Consider the following 15,781-nt stretch of genomic DNA (forward strand, 5'->3'; position numbering starts at 1 on the left):
AAAAGTGATAAGAAATTCATTCGTTTTTTGGGCCTGTCATCCCACGGTAGTATACTTCTAAACGATATTCAAAGGTCAAATTTTTTCATAAAAGTCAATTGCCATCCCTAATACTCATACATAAACGCGAAAGGTAATTTTGGAAAACTCCAGGCATTTCTGGTTTACCGTGTACAACATGACACAAACACTGTTAGAACTTTATTCAGTACATTCGTTCTCTGTTTTTGATTTATTTTCATTTTCATTCATAAAGTCTCTGTAGTGTGAGAGGGTTGTTTTTCCAAATTCTTTATATTTTTTTGGAATATTGTTTTGTGAATTTGTTGTGAAACTGTGTGCTTTTTAAGACAGTGTCAATTTGAATATTGTTCACCCAGAGACCAGCAAGTCGTACAGCAGCTTACTGATTGGCAAGTTTGTTTTAACTATCGAATTGCTATTGGTTTGGTTGACCATTTACTGATTCACACTATATTCATGATATGATTTGTTTATTTGTTAGATAACGATGAAGTGGTCCTGCAAAATAGATTAATTTTAAGATGCAGATAGACGCATTTGTGCGCTTAGTATTAGGTGTCAGTAAAAGTTTTCGCTACCTTTGTTACTTTCTTGTTTATTTTGTTTTTCACGTCATTCATCGCATCGCTGATTTTACTTTGCATTTTGCATGAGTAGTAGCTTCATTACTGTGTGAATAAGAAACAGTTTCATATTAAAGTTAATATGAAGAAACATTTTCCATATTTGTTACCAACGCGTCAAGAGATATATTATTTTCTTACATTTTTGATAACATGTATGCATACATAGCTGCGTACATTAGATTCATATGAAAGACTTTCAATGACTATGGTTGGCACTTTTCTAGTCACCGCATTGCAACTTATTACTATTATTGTTCAATAACCCTTCTTGATTTTACTTAAAAAAATCGCTTTTCAGTAAATTTTAAGTTTTAGGTCATTTGTAAATGCCGTAATATGTTTTGTTATATTTTTTTTTTTGTTTTAGATTGCACGCGGTCGTAAATGTTTTATGATTTTACAGAAAAGCCTCTTAAAAAACATCTCGCTGATCCCATTCTTCCCAGTTATTGTTTTATGAAAGCATGACGGTTACGTTCGCTGTAAGTGCAAACAGTTTTCGAGCCAAACTGGTATCTTTAGGACATATAAAGTTCGAAGAAAACAAGGATGATAATAATGTTACTATTGAAATGGGAACAACACTACAGATTGAAGAAGTCATTTCTGGAAAATTGGCATTGGTACGCATTAAGAACTATTACAACACAGATGATAAAACCTACGAAAACCACCTGTTCCAATGTCCAAAATCCTCTCTGTTGATCATACCGAAAGAAGCTTGGCCTTTTATTATTGCTATCATGGATCCACAAGAACGAGTTAATTTCGCAAGCCAGTCAAAGCGTCTGGCTATGCTCGAGCGGCTTTCAAATGATCTGATAGTTAAGGTTTCTGGGCGTGCCTTTGGACTGATGACGGAGGTATATGACTGCATTATTCGAGCTATTGGACCAGTTCCCGAAATAGGACCAGGCTACTACTTGTGCATGGAATTGCTGGTAATACTTTAGATGTGTTTTGTCTGCTTTCTTTTCAAAATTAGCTATCTCTTCTTAACTATTATTCTTTGTACATATACATATTAGTTTGAAAGTATATTGCGAAATAATTGGCTGTAATGTTTGCATCCCTTGAAGGTTTATTTAATTAATAACAGATATCTACATATTATAACAATCGATGATCGAATCAAAAAATGAAGAAAAAATCATTTTACGATCAATTATTACAGATATTTTTCATTATTGCAGAATCTAGATCATGGGCATTCTCCACAGAAAGACGACATTCCCTATTTACGAAAGTACGTAAACACACCGCCACATTTGGCTTTTATTTTGGCTGCAAACTGGCTAGATTTGAATGACACAGAGAATATCGCTACAACAAAACATTCCAAAAAGAAACTATTTGAAGATTTACTGTGTGGAGCAAAAGAACAACTAAATTCGCGATTAAATCGCGGTGGGGCCAAACGTAACCCCCAGCATTCCAAACCTATCAACGGTTCTCAAGACGATAGTTCCACTCAACCTTTCACCCCAGAACCAAGTAATCAGTTAAATTGCTCTCCGACCGTCGAATCTCTGGAAACTAGTCAGCGTAAGCGAATGGCAGCCTCAGTCTCGAGTCCAAATTTATCTAAACAAGATAGCAGCAGTAGCACTGGAAGTTCTAGTCGCATCAACTATAGTCATCCAACCGCAACAATGAACGAAGAGATGAGATATGGTGACAGCCAAACAGAGGACAGTTACCGCTCTGGTAGAAGCTCCCAAAACAGTTCCACTAATAGTACATTAAAACTTATAAAAAATCGTAAAAAATCTTCTAAACCAAGTACTATTCTGAGTTTAGAAGATCGCGATATAGTAGTTATAGACAAGGCAGATATAAAAGAGGCGACTAGTAGTGAAAGTGATGTGATTATAGTGGATCCGCCACCAATCTTGCCGGAACAGGACCACCATGAAGTTGATCTTAAGGACGTCTTGGGGCAGGATTGGCCTGCTTCAGCCGGAGGAGCGGCTGCTATATTAAACAGTGAAAAGAAAACACAAACTTCTTTAATCGGTGCACTGGCGGGAGGTTACAGCAGTAGCAGCAGCAACAGCACTAACAGTAATCCGTATCATGCCAAGTACGAGCGCAACAAGTCACTCAATCTGTTGAGTCATCTTGCTAGTTCAAAACCGACCGAACTGAATCGCCGAAAGGAGCAAAAGTTGATGATGGATGCTTCGACAATGGCAAGTAGGTGCGATTTACTATCTATTGGGGTTTTGATATACATATATTTATTTAAATGGGCGCTTATTATATTGTTACAATATTTTACATTTATTCCGCGATTAAATTAAATAGTGTAATCGCACTGCGCAACATTTAAAATTTCTGTTTAAAACAGTAATTTCTGAAAAATATGAAAACACTTGGTGGCCAAAACTTGAATCAGCGAGAGTCGGAAAACTTATTTTTTGATCACGGAAATCAGATTTGATTCTGTTTTAAACGGCTCAGCGTTAAAACGGAAATATTTCAGCTTAAGGTTAATTTTAATGTGAGGCCGTTACTGTTTGGTTTCACATAACTATATTTGATCAAACACCTTTCCACTGGTATTTTAGAGTTGCGATGTACGTCGCGCATTCTTTGTACTAAGTACCAAAATATATCAGAGAAAATAATCTCAGGATATACCAGGAAAAAACAAGAAATTCAATTTTAAAATCATTGAGCATCAATCCAGTGATATTTATACACCGTGATCCTGTTTCAAATTTCTCAGTAGTAAGTCAATCAGTATATTGTTTTAAGTTACATCTTTCTACTTCAAATATGTGTTACACACGTTACGCTGCAAAGCACGTGGAAGCATGCATCAGTTCTAACACCGCGTTAACATTGATGCATGCTACTTTCGTAACTACTGTCTGTGGATATCGTCGAAAAATCATATAAACCTAGAGCAGATCTAAAAATAGCTAGTCGAAGTTCAAGCGCTCCCGATCTGACATATATTGTGTATTTTTACCGCAGAAGAAGCAATTTTTGGAACAAATTTTGAATTCTATTGTTTTTACTAGCCAGATTTTGGTTTATCAATTTGCTCCAGACTCCAACATGCGTCTAATCGAAGGTTTATTGCAAATAGTTTTATGTTGGCAAGTGTTACACTCGTAACTAAACCATTGTCGAAGAAAGTAATGACCTTTTTCTTGTTTCATTTACGCATGAGAAGATTACATTCGAACTAGAGTGATCGTAAATAATACGTATAAGTTGTGCGCTTGCTACATGTCTAAATCCTTTGTGATCAGAGTAGAAAGGATTAGGTAACTTTAGATTGGAAATAAATACGAAAAAAAAATCGTCATGATGGTTCCTGACTGCAATGATCGGGATTTATTTGATGATATCCCGTTAACTGTCCTGGAACATTTTGACTGGAACGGTGATTCTCAACAGATTTACTCAGAAGGTTAGCGAATGTTTCGAAAGTTTCCACCATTCAAAAGAAGTCTTGATGGATGTTTTATTTCTTTTTTGTTCCAATGTTACATGGAATATGACATGTTTAATTTTCGAGTTTTTTAAGTGATCTAGCAACTATTATGAATATAATCTATTTATATATTTCGGTTTTTTTATTCTCTTTACCACGTATTGATCGGATCATCAAACCTAGAGCCTAACGATGGGGTGGTTCCTGCTTATGACAATAGTAACAATATACCTCACGCAGTCAGTTCATCGTCTACTTCGGACGCATCTGAAGTAGCAACGTACCAATCGACTCTCAAAGAAGTTCCAGATAATCCCCTTTTAGAGTTAGGTTCCATGGTCGAAGTAGACCTCGAAAAAACGGAATTATACGGTGTTATTCGTTGGATTGGCCCACTGGACAGTTCCAGCGCAAGCAGCAGTAACATGCGTGTGATGGTTGGTGTTGAGTTGGAAGATGAGCCGGACAACTCTAGTGTTGAGGCTACTGATGGGGTTTACAATGGCATAAGGTACATGAATTTAGGTAAAACAGAAATGTATGTGATTGGATCATATCTTGTAGATTATTCAGATGCCCATCCAATCGGGCCATATTTGTCCATCCATCGCAGTGCAATCGGGATCGTCGTTTTCAAGATTTTGGACCAACATCACAGACACAGCCTAAAATTGTTAGCACCAGCTCTCATTCGGAGAACAACATGTTTGGTAAAGTGGATTGCCCTATAGTACAGGGATCCGTTGCTCCACTGAGTAAGTACAGAGTTATAAATGATGAGACAGTTGTGAAAGATTTTCTTGAAATTTATTTCCCCGTGTATACCACTTTCCAGAGAAAAATGTTTCAAACATTTTGTGACTCACAATCTTTTAAGTGAATGGTCTTCAGGAAATTAATTCCACCGGGGGAATAGCTTTCAAGAAAATGGGTTTCAAGTGAGTGTTTTTCAGGAATCGTTATACAATCGAATTAACATCTTTGTCATTACATATTTATGACTCATTCAAAAGTCATGGTCAAGTCGAGTCTACTTGCCTTTTGTGACAGGGCCCATAGGTCTGCCTCTTCTTCATTGAAAGTCTAATAATTCATATTTTTAACAGAGAGAAAGAGTAGTTTAGTGATTGATATGAATAAAAAAGAATTAAAACACTGGATAATTTATGAATTTGTATCTGGTTATTGAAAATGTAATGTTTTTTTTTTCTATTAGAAATTCTTCAGCCAGGCGAATTAGAGGCTATATGCGGTAAGTTCAAAGGAATTCAAGGTCATCACAATTCGTGTTATTTAGATGCAACTTTATTCGCGATGTTCACTTTCACTGGCGTGTTTGATTCATTGTTGTTTCGGCCCAGAGAACCTGAAGTAAGTTACCTGTAAAAAAGAATAGATAACAGTGGAAGTATTTACATTGCTTATATTGAAGGACAATCCGCAATACGAAGACGTTCAACGTGTGCTTCGGGAAGAAATAGTCAATCCATTGCGGAAGAATCACTTTGTGCGCGCGGATCGCGTTATGAAGTTGCGCAAGCTGCTTGATCAGCTAAGTTCCGTTACAGGACTCACCAGCGAGGAAAAGGATCCCGAAGAATTTCTTAACAGCTTGTTGGCTCAAATATTACGAGCGGATCCATTTTTAAAGGTCGGTAAGATTATTTCGACACTCAGGCATATTTTATTTTTGAATTTTGCAGTTAAGTTCCGGATTGGACACTTTTTACTATCAGCTGTTTGTGGAGAAGGATGACCAACTGAAGTTACCATCGGTGCAACAATTGTTTGACCAGAGTTTTTTAACATCGAATATAAAACTGAAGGAAGTTCCCTCTTGTTTGATTATCCAAATGCCACGCTTTGGAAAAAATTTTAAGATGTATCCCAGAATTTTACCCTCCCAGGTTCTCGATGTTACGGATATTATCGAAGATTGTGAGTAATTTTGCATCAATTTGAAACGTTTTCAGATACTAACTTTCTTCGAATTAGCGCCACGACAATGTACTGTATGTGGAAATTTAGCCGAACACGAATGCCGTGAATGTTTTGGAATGATGCAATGCGGCGGCGTCGGACTGGAAAGCACTGCGTTCTGTCGAAAATGTCTCGAAACAGCTCATTCTCATATAAAACGACAAAATCATACACCAAATCCACTGACGGTGCCTAAGGATTTTAAAATTATGGCAGACCACTGCCCGGTTCCACGTCTTTTCATGGAACTATTTGCTGTAGTTTGCATCGAAACTTCCCACTACGTAGCGTTTGTTAAAGCTGCTTCCGGACAAGGTGCGCCGTGGGTATTTTTTGACTCGATGGCTGACCGCAAAGGTACAAGCGATGTTTTATTGTTTGATGTGTCCTGCTACAGAAATTCTATTTTTTAGGGGAGCAAAACGGTTACAACATTCCGGTGATGATACCAGTTCCTGATTTGCCAATGTGGTTGACAGAGGAATATGCTCGTCATCTCAATGAAGAAGCAATCAATGATAAGATGTTACCGGAACATGCGAAACGTTTACTTTGTGACGCATATATGTGTATGTACCAGAGTACTGACGTAATGATGTATCGATAAGCGTCATGACATTTTGTCCTTAATCTTATCTATGCAATACTTTCATTATCTATATTTAAAAAAATACCTCCTGGAAATACAAATCTATTAATCCTAGTCCGAGTGTAATATGCAGTGATTGGTAAATATATTCTTAAAAAAAAAAACCGAATTCGAAACGAAACAAATTGAATTTTGGATAACCCACAAAACTTGTACACGTGAACATGCAGTCACGGTGTTTTCATAAAGTGAAGGAGAGAATGCAATAGATTTTATATATTTACATAATATTTAAACTTCCAAGAACAACAACAAGATATTCAATTTTTGAACGCAATAGTATATGTGACAAAAGTTCAAATATATTTAAAGTGAGTAATAGACGAACAACAAATATATTCTTCATCGTATACAATAAACAAAGAAGAAAGGTAAATAGTGTTCTTGCTCGTAGTTGATATGCGAATAGGGTCGCAGCTTTATATGTTCATAAAAGTTAGATTATTAGAACGTATTTCGTATTAAAAAAAAAGATATACTTTAAATCAAACGTGACAGTAGCTTTAATTAATTTGACATTGGGAACAAAAACAGAGTATGAACTTTAACCGTGTTTGATACACGCCTCGATTGCAGAGGCTCAGGTTTTTTTGTTGCGATTTTCGTTATTGGTGTCCTGGAAGGGCCTAACTTTTGTGCAAAACATCAACAAACTATATTGAAGTTATATCAGACCGTTCTCTGCCCCAAGCGGGAGTGAGTTCTAGAAAAAATTGGATAAGAAGCGTTTTTCCTCTAACGAGTAGAAAATATAAAAATAATCTTTACAAACAATGCGATAAGAAATGTACCTCCTACTATAAATCTTACTAAGGCTCTCGAACTGGTGTTGTTCAATAAAGACATACATATGAAGTTGTTAAAGCTTACAAAAAAGTATCTTTATCGATAGAAACAAAAAGAAATACCACGAATTTACAAATATTAGTTCGTATCGGTGCCTCGGTTTGAACCATAGAACTGAAACTTGAACTTCCTTTCGCCTAACCTTTGCTTGAACCTTGGTTTTTCTCGGTTGTCCGACTTTTCCTAGAAAACCATTCCCCAGAAAATAAAGTATCGAAGGATTTTCCCCAGAATGAACCATTCTCCAGAATACCAAATCCCCGAATATACTAGTTACCAGAGTTCTAAACCCCTGAAAGTACTAGTTACCAGTAAACCGTTTCCCAGAATGCACCAATGCCCAGAAAACTATTCTCCAGCATCACCGTAACCAGAAAAAAATATTAGTATTCAGTTATTATATTGTTAACATTCTAAATTATTTGACATTTTCAATTAACACTTGCGTACCTGACCCCTCCAGAGCCGACATGAAAATTGATCGAACCTTTTCAAAAGATCACAAATTTATCATAGTTTTTGTGACAGTAGGGGACATTTGTTCCGGATTTATCGAGGGGAACGGTGGGGTAAGTACCCTTGGGTTAGTAACGGAAAGCTGAAACTCAAAAGGCTGAAACTCGAAAGGCTGAAAAGTATGTATCATAAACGAAGGGCTGGATGCACAAAATGCTGAATTCACAAAAGGCTGAATGTGCGAAAGGCTGAATCATGCAAGGCTGAAAGTTTTGTAATTTGAATCAGAATTGAAAATTTTGGACTCTATTGAATTCATAATTTTCCTAAGGTGACAAAGTATAACTTTTTTGGTCGCACCTTGATAAACCAAAAAATAATCTGTTCTAGTAACATGCTTTTGAGGCAAATAAAGAATTAATGGCAATGGAATAGATTAAGGAAGAAGTGGAAACCTGCCACAAAAGTGTAGAATAACAAGTTTTTTTCATTGAACATACTGATTGAAAACCATACCAATGTGGTTCTGCGTTTAATCGACGGCCTAGTCTCCAAACCTCACCACCCCTAGACAATCTACCACTTCGTATACCATACCCATAGGTATTCGTATTCTCGTATCCATAGGTATTATACCTGATGCGGCTCTGCCGCATAATCGAGGGCAAGGGACTGTGGCGGCCACCAAGGCCGGCACTGCTCCCGCAGCCCGAGTTGGCCGCCGACCCGCCGTCGGAAGCGGCGGCCACGTGCACTCAAACAACTGATCTGTTTGATTTCCTAGGTCTATTCCAAACATAGGGGTGATCCCCTAGCTTACGTCCGAACGAGCGGTAGCGAGTAAGGACAGCATTCACCCCGGACAATCGAGTTGGCCAAAGGCCACGAGTGTGTTGCATTATATATAGTTTTTAATATAAACTTATATTTACATGCAGAAATTGGGCTATTTCATAGACCGGAAGATTTTCGGCGGTAAACATCGCATGAAAATATACCGACGTTGGCGACAGTCTGATAGTCAATACAAATAATTCACACAAACGATGAAATCGAAAATAAGAAGCTTTTTGAATTTTCAGCCTTTCGTGTTTTTCAGCCTTTTGTAGTTTTTAGCCTTTCGTGATTTCAGCCTTTCGAGTTTCAGCCTTTCGTAGTAGACCCGTACCTTTTCAGAGACATAGGCTAATTAAAAAACGGTAGCGAAACCTTGCTTCAACATATCAAGCTTTAGGTTTTTGCAAAACAACACTATTAACGATTGGTATTCCGCCACTTTGTTTTAATTAGATAGTCGGATTCCCTCAGCCGCGCCAGTTCTGAATTGACTGTTTATCGATGACTGCAGCCCAAGCCGGAAAGCGTATGAACTCTGGCACGACGGGCGAGCGAGCACACCGCACGCCCGCGCGAGCGGATGAACGGGCGGCCCACACCACCACACGGCCGTACGCCCCGGAGTGCGTTGAGGCAGAAGGGGGAACTGGGAGCACGCGCAGACCCGCGACCCGGCAGCCTCGTAGCCTGAGTCATCCAAGTCTTTAGAGCCAATCCTTATCCCGAAGTTACGGATCAAAATTGCCGACTTCCCTTACCTACATTGATCTACCGACTAGAGACTCTAAACCTTGGAGACCTGCTGCAAATTCGGTACAAGCTGTTGAGAGTTTTCGTGCCCCAGTCTTTGATTTTCAAGGTTTAAGAAGAGAATATCGACACAGCATTTTAATACCATGCTCTACCAGCCTGTCCAACCATATCTCTCTATGAAAGACTTCCATGGCTAGTATAACTGTTAAGCAGAAAAGAAAACTCTTCCGATATCTCTTGTTGGCTTCTCGGAGGAAAGGATTCATGTTGCCATGATTACAAAAGCGCTACAGTTTCCGGTGTGCACGCCAATGCAAACGTATACTCAACAAGCTCCGAAATTGTAACCGGGTTCCCTTTCGCTCGTTTAATATATACTAGTGGATGTTGCATCAACCCAGGAAAACGAACGAACCTATACAGAGATAATTTCAGCAGGGGGGCTGTTCCCAATGTAAACTAGATTAACCGAATTAAAATAAGAAGGGGTATTTTAGATTTCTGGTCAAGGAGCCTCAGAAATCAATTCGCTACTGTGGTTTTGTGGTCGACTTGTGATGTTCCTTCAGCCAAAAACGATTACTGAAAGTTCTCTGATTTTATGACTAGGGCCTGGTGTCAAGCGCTTATTAATTTACTCCATGAAAGAACAAATGTATTAGTTGACAATAAGTTGATTCAAATGATAGAATCGCAAAACACAAAACTTTTCAGGCTTTCAGCTCGATTTTCAGTTTTCTATGATTAAGCACATATGTTATACACACTTAGATTTTATTGCCGAGAATTCAACAGCTGATAAATTCAGCGAAATCTTCTACAAGTTTTCGGCAGAATTTTCAAGAATCTTGGCAAACAAAATGTCAATACATGCTGGTTTAAGGGGTTATATACCTTTTATAGTTTTCAAAAAACCGGAAAATTTTTTATTACATTATCTTTAAATACAACATCTTGAGAATATTTACACAAATTTTCATAAAGATATGAGCAATAGGAAGAAAGTTAGAGCGATTTGCAACGCGCCTCGCTACGGCCGCATAAGCTAAACTTGAATCTTTCTATCTCGGAATAGTTTTTTCCGGAAAATGACTTTGCCGTGATCCTGATTGCGGGAAAACTACTAAACCGATTTCCTTCATCTATTATTTTAATTTTCATTATAAAATTCGCCGGTCCTTGAACGATCGCTTTTTGAAACATACAGTTATATTTTACCGCAAAAAAAATTTTAATGCAATTTTTTGCGCTCAAAACGTGCATTTTTCGGGAAAAACGTTCCCGTTTGCACTGAAAACAAAATACTCATAGAAGCGATCGTTCAAGGACCCGGCACACTTCTAAACTAATGAAATAATATGAGTTTTTTGATTTCGGTTGATCCGCTGAGTCTCTATCAAGATCACCGCAAGCATCTGCAAAAAATAGCGTTTCGGGGAAACGGCCATTACTCCAGTAATAATTGGTATATCTCAAAATCAAACGTAATTTCTTGTTATTGATAAACTGTACTTTCAGAAAAATACCCCTGTGATGCAATGAAAATGGTGCTATGCACTTAAAAATAAATTCAAACTTCCCTCATTTTTCTCGACCAAAAAGGTATATAACCCCTTAAGGTAAATCGATATATTTGCTGAATGTTCGTCGAAATATATTGCTGACATTCGTTAAAAATTTCGCCGAGCTCAATCAGCTGTTGGGAAGTTTGCCGAGATAAATTAAGTGTGTATACATTTCAGATATACAAAAACTCAGTTTTAACAGATTTTGCATGTTGAAAAAATAAGAATGCATATTTCTTCGTTTCAGGATAACAGTTTTCTGGAAAACGGTATTTTCTGGGAAATAGTTTTCTGGGCATTGGTTCATTCCGGATAATAACTTTCTGGGGATAAGTACTTTCTGGGTAGCAGTTTTCTGGTGATTGGTACATTCTGGGATTATGTTTTCTGGGGAAAAAGCTTCGGCGTTTTATTTTATGGGGAATGGTTTTCGAGGAATTGTTATACAATCGTTTTTCTCAAATTAGAACAGTTGACTCATTTATGAATCTTCCTTTTTTGTGTTAATGTAAATATATCTACTGTTTGGCTTATTCATGCCTTTGTGTTGAAATTATAGCATTTCATGAATTTGGTTTGTTTAGTAATAAGGGCTTTTATTGGTAAACAAATTATCCATTTCAATGATTTGTGATATTCTGTCACATAAACAGTATGAAAGAAAAAACAGTTTTTTCTTTATTTTTATATATATTTAATTTCTCTCATACAATTGATAATATTGTTAAAATAATGTATTGTATTAGTAAAGATACTACTTGAATATTTCTGTTATTTTGTTCTTTTTCATTAATCTTACTCAAACACTTTAATGAGTGTTTTATTCTGTGATTTGCAAGTTATTAAAGGTATGTATACATTTTAAAATACCCACCACGCGAATATTGATGTGCATGAATCAAAAAAGGTTGTTTAGAGCAAACACTATTTAATAAAAAAAAAGAAACAACTATTACTAACCAAGCAAAACAAACACACACATGGAAATTAACATGCCATGGTGGCTCTAGTTAATGTGTCTAGTTCTTGCATAGGTACATGCAAGGGTCAAGCGGTTTTGATTGACTTGTTATCCAAGATCACAACCGGTAGATAACACATTGTGAAGAACGTAAAGTCTAATAATGTATACTGCAAAATAGACAATCCGCTATCATGTCTGTTCCATGTACACATTCCAGTAATATGAGATCAGGTTAGCATTTGACAGTTTCAAAATTGTTTCTAATAATTATTTAAGACAATTAACGCGTAGTCGATTTCGTTACTGCACGTCGATTGTTTCAAATCGCCCATCATAAAAACTTATTATTTGCATATCAAGATACTGTAATATGGATTTGTGAGTCAGGTTTCCAAATCTAGAACTATTAAATCGTATGAGAATGATATTTCTATATACGTAGGTAAAACTAAATGGGCCTTCTTCAAAGCAGATGGGATGCTATACGAAGTGTTATCTTATATTCTCTCGTAAAAAACGCAAAATTGTGTAGATAAATATAATTCTTCTGATGCACTTTCTCGTTACGCACATACTGTATTTATGTGTAGCAGTTATGTAATCGGCTTTTACGAGTGTTCTCGAATTGCGTTTGTTTGGTGATCAACTGAGCTCAACAGACACGTGATGGAGGGAAAAACAATTTTCGAATGCTAAATTTTTCCTCTCATTTGCTTATACATATAGCGTTTCGTTAATGTAATTTCAAATAAATCTTCAAATGTATTTTTCTCTTAATCCCTTCGATGCACATCATGAAAGATTTTAATACAAAATTAATGCGAAAAAAACTGAAAAATAGGTTTAGTATTCAAACATATAACTGAGCAAGAATACATTAATACTCGTATATTGCTGTGCTCAACCTTTTGATAAGGTCGTCAATATGTATGAATCTATCAAAAGTAATTCACATTGATTCCAGAAAAAAGAAATTTATAATATTTTAAACCTTTAGACGGTATGATGTCTGTGTTAAATCTACAAATTCTACAAGCTAATATCACAAAGTACAGTCAATGAAATAGTTCTCACATGCGGCCTCATTACATTAGCTAAACTGAATCGTAATGAATTAAACTTCAACCGCCCTATCCCACGGAGTGTACTGAAATACTGTTAGTGGTTGCCAATGAATGTCCACGCCAAAAGGTGTTTACGAGCTCTGTAAAGCTGTGAGCACATCTGGTGTGAAGCTTTTCTGCTTTCTTCTTCGTATAACTTTTCATCCGATTGTTCTCACTCTAGTGTTTGTGTTGTGAACCCAAGAAAAGCAACTCGTTAGCAAACAAAAACAGGGGCAATTTCACCAACTGGCGACTGCAGGCTGAAGCGGAATTTACCCGTTTATCTTGCAGAGAGCAGCAAGTACATTATAATTTCATTTCTTTCTCTCCGACAACTACTCTTCAGATTAAACTAGGTATTCACCAATTGTGATTTATGCATACTTTTATCAAAAGATGTACGTGTAAATTTCACGTCAGTGCAGTCTCAAACACCTACATTACTTGCTTGTAATATTAAAATATCTCTCTACTATAACAACATCCATGGTTACATATATGTAATAGTTTGAGTTTTCCGGATGTATGGATACATTTCATATAATAAGAGTTCAGAAAAAAGCCTTGTTTGTTGTTCCAGTTGGTTACACACTGCCGGCATCGCGCACTCACGGTTACGTAAATTCTCACACCGCAGCTCTCACCTGCCTTCACGTAACTGTGCTGTGCTATGTGGTGTTACAAAAATTGTTCAAAAGTTCATTTTAAATAGTTACAATGCTATGTTGTGTATCTACTAGTTGTAATGAGTTAGAATATTTTTAACAAACGTGTGTATATATTGAATTGTTATTGAGTCAATGTTCCTTTTGTAGGGTACATACCTAAAATATGCTGCACCCTCGTAAACTTATAACAGAGCTTCCGAGTTAAGTTGATATCGGGTCAAATTTATTTCAATACGTGCTTTGTAAGACCCAATTAAAATGGGTTTACGCAAATAGTTTGGATGGGGTTTGCGTACAATATTTTATGCCATTAAAATTAGTACGATTTACCGTTTGGTTGATTTTGTTTTGTAAAAAGTCATTTTAGGTAAGCGAATATAAATAACTGGTATGCGATAATTTAATAACACTCGTCGTCTTCCATCGCAAAATCACTGCTGAATCCAGAGTCGGCGTAAACGGAACTGTAAATCCAGTTGAATTTATCATTACTGTTTTTCATTACGCAAATGTGCGCATACTTACTTGATTGCTCTGCAGGTGAAGAATACAATGCGCTTCATTTTCTTATTGTAGAAGAAATAGTTGAAGGACCACAAACATCCGGGCTCTCCGAATGGATCTGAATTTAAGTCCGGGTTATAGCTGTAAATATCGCAGTCATTCAACAAAATCTCCTCTTCAATAGTGGACCAAAGCGCGGTGCGAATTTTATGATATTGTTCTCCAGCCACGGCAGAAAGATTTCCTTCGATTGAATTGAGGACCCATTGAAGGGAGGGTTCCTTACTGAATTCATGACTCTATAAACGAGAATAAAAATCAATGAAGGTATTATGCATTGCATTTCAAATATGTCTTTTTTAATATTTCATTTTAAAGTTTTTATCAAAAATACAAAGTCCGGGTCGTTGTTATTGTACTAGCTAACTCTTTTTCTTGTTGGTAAGTATCGGAATATGTTTATTTGGAAATAAACTTGTTGACATAGAAGTTAGTTTAAGCCAGATTTTTTTCTTCTTTAATTAAGTTTGCAAAAAAAGTTATATTCAATAACGCGCTGGATTTAGGTCCAAAATAAGAGGAACCACGGTATGTCAGTTCATGAACATTGTTGCTTATAAACAAAACAATCTTCAAGATCAAGACTAAAGATGATCTAAAAATAAACATTCAACATTTTCGTTCCTCGGCTTGTATTTTTATCTTATGAGGTTCACATTATAAAAAAAAAACAATGCTTGAAAGCTTCTGGTAAAATGAAATTGCAATGTACTTTTGAGAATCCTACCTTTGCATCGCTGAAGTCATAATCTGGCTCGAAAGCCGAATTAAGTGTTGCTATTAAATAGAACAATGTTTTACGCGATATAGTGTCGCATAGCGTAACTCCTTCGTCCCCTGAAAGTGAACTGCGCAGAAATTGCGGCGACAGATCCTGCAATGTCTGCGGTGGAGACAGAGCCTCTAGATCGGTCGGTGCCTGCTCGGAGGTGAATCGTTTGTACAAAGCCTTGTCGTTGCCTGCCATCTTGCAGGAGTAACTTTCAATTCGGCCATGAATTGTGCTGTCGCCGGTTTGAATATGCAGGGCATTGTTGATGGCCTCAAAGCTTGTACTCTCGAGTAGTTTCATGTTTAGAGATATAATTTGTCAATTTAATGAAGTATGATATTTGTCCGGTAATTAATTTGTCTGTACTTTAAGCTTATGCAATGAATAAAATAGCTGTCTTGAACAATTTTTACACCCACAAACGATGCTTTTTCTAGCTTACAAAACTAAGCTAATGTGTTTCACAACAGCGATTACTCCACACAGCGGAGATGTATCAAATTAACAGTGATGCACACTCAAG

The 15,781-nt window shown here is 36.8% G+C and overlaps 2 protein-coding genes across 5 annotated transcripts; one reads left to right on the plus strand and one right to left on the minus strand.

The window, feature by feature from the left end:
• The first annotated feature begins 204 nt into the window (after positions 1-204).
• LOC129730769 (ubiquitin carboxyl-terminal hydrolase CYLD) lies at positions 205-7,597 on the plus strand. 4 transcript variants are annotated; one of them, XM_055690329.1, is made up of 11 exons: positions 205-413; positions 506-581; positions 1,097-1,591; positions 1,844-2,846; positions 4,282-4,609; positions 4,663-4,853; positions 5,315-5,469; positions 5,531-5,749; positions 5,802-6,036; positions 6,094-6,435; positions 6,492-7,597. In XM_055690329.1, the coding sequence occupies exons 2-11, from the start codon at positions 546-548 to the stop codon at positions 6,683-6,685; spliced, it is 3,198 nt and encodes a 1,065-aa protein (XP_055546304.1). In that variant the 5' UTR covers positions 205-413; positions 506-545; the 3' UTR covers positions 6,686-7,597. The 4 variants fall into 4 exon arrangements, with proteins under 4 accessions (XP_055546304.1, XP_055546306.1, XP_055546308.1 ...); XM_055690331.1 differs by lacking the exon at positions 506-581 and having other exon boundaries at positions 1,018-1,591; XM_055690333.1 differs by lacking the exon at positions 506-581 and having other exon boundaries at positions 1,054-1,591.
• Positions 7,598-11,854: 4,257 nt separating this feature from the next.
• On the minus strand, positions 11,855-15,588 carry LOC129730631 (repressor of RNA polymerase III transcription MAF1 homolog). Its single transcript, XM_055690111.1, has 3 exons — positions 15,214-15,588; positions 14,448-14,725; positions 11,855-14,386 (listed from the first exon to the last, which is right to left on the minus strand). Exons 1-3 carry the CDS (start codon positions 15,556-15,558, stop codon positions 14,323-14,325), a joined length of 687 nt encoding a protein of 228 aa, XP_055546086.1. The 5' UTR covers positions 15,559-15,588; the 3' UTR covers positions 11,855-14,322.
• Between the last annotated feature and the right edge of the window lie 193 nt (positions 15,589-15,781).

This window comes from Wyeomyia smithii, chromosome 3 (genome assembly GCF_029784165.1).
Source record: "Wyeomyia smithii strain HCP4-BCI-WySm-NY-G18 chromosome 3, ASM2978416v1, whole genome shotgun sequence".
NCBI lineage: Eukaryota > Metazoa > Arthropoda > Insecta > Diptera > Culicidae > Wyeomyia > Wyeomyia smithii.

Coding starts and splice junctions, on each gene's coding strand:
- LOC129730769 (XM_055690329.1), top strand. CDS start 546: ATGCAGATAGACGCATTTGTGCGCTTAGTATTAGGT. Junction 582..1,096: donor TTGTGCGCTTAGTATTAGGT/GTCAGTAAAAGT, acceptor CATTCTTCCCAG/TTATTGTTTTATGAAAGCAT. Junction 1,592..1,843: donor ACTTGTGCATGGAATTGCTG/GTAATACTTTAG, acceptor TCATTATTGCAG/AATCTAGATCATGGGCATTC.
- LOC129730631 (XM_055690111.1), bottom strand. CDS start 15,558: ATGAAACTACTCGAGAGTACAAGCTTTGAGGCCATCAACAATGCCCTG. Junction 14,726..15,213: donor ATGACTTCAGCGATGCAAAG/GTAGGATTCTCA, acceptor TCTCGTTTATAG/AGTCATGAATTCAGTAAGGA. Junction 14,387..14,447: donor TTCACCTGCAGAGCAATCAA/GTAAGTATGCGC, acceptor CTGGATTTACAG/TTCCGTTTACGCCGACTCTG.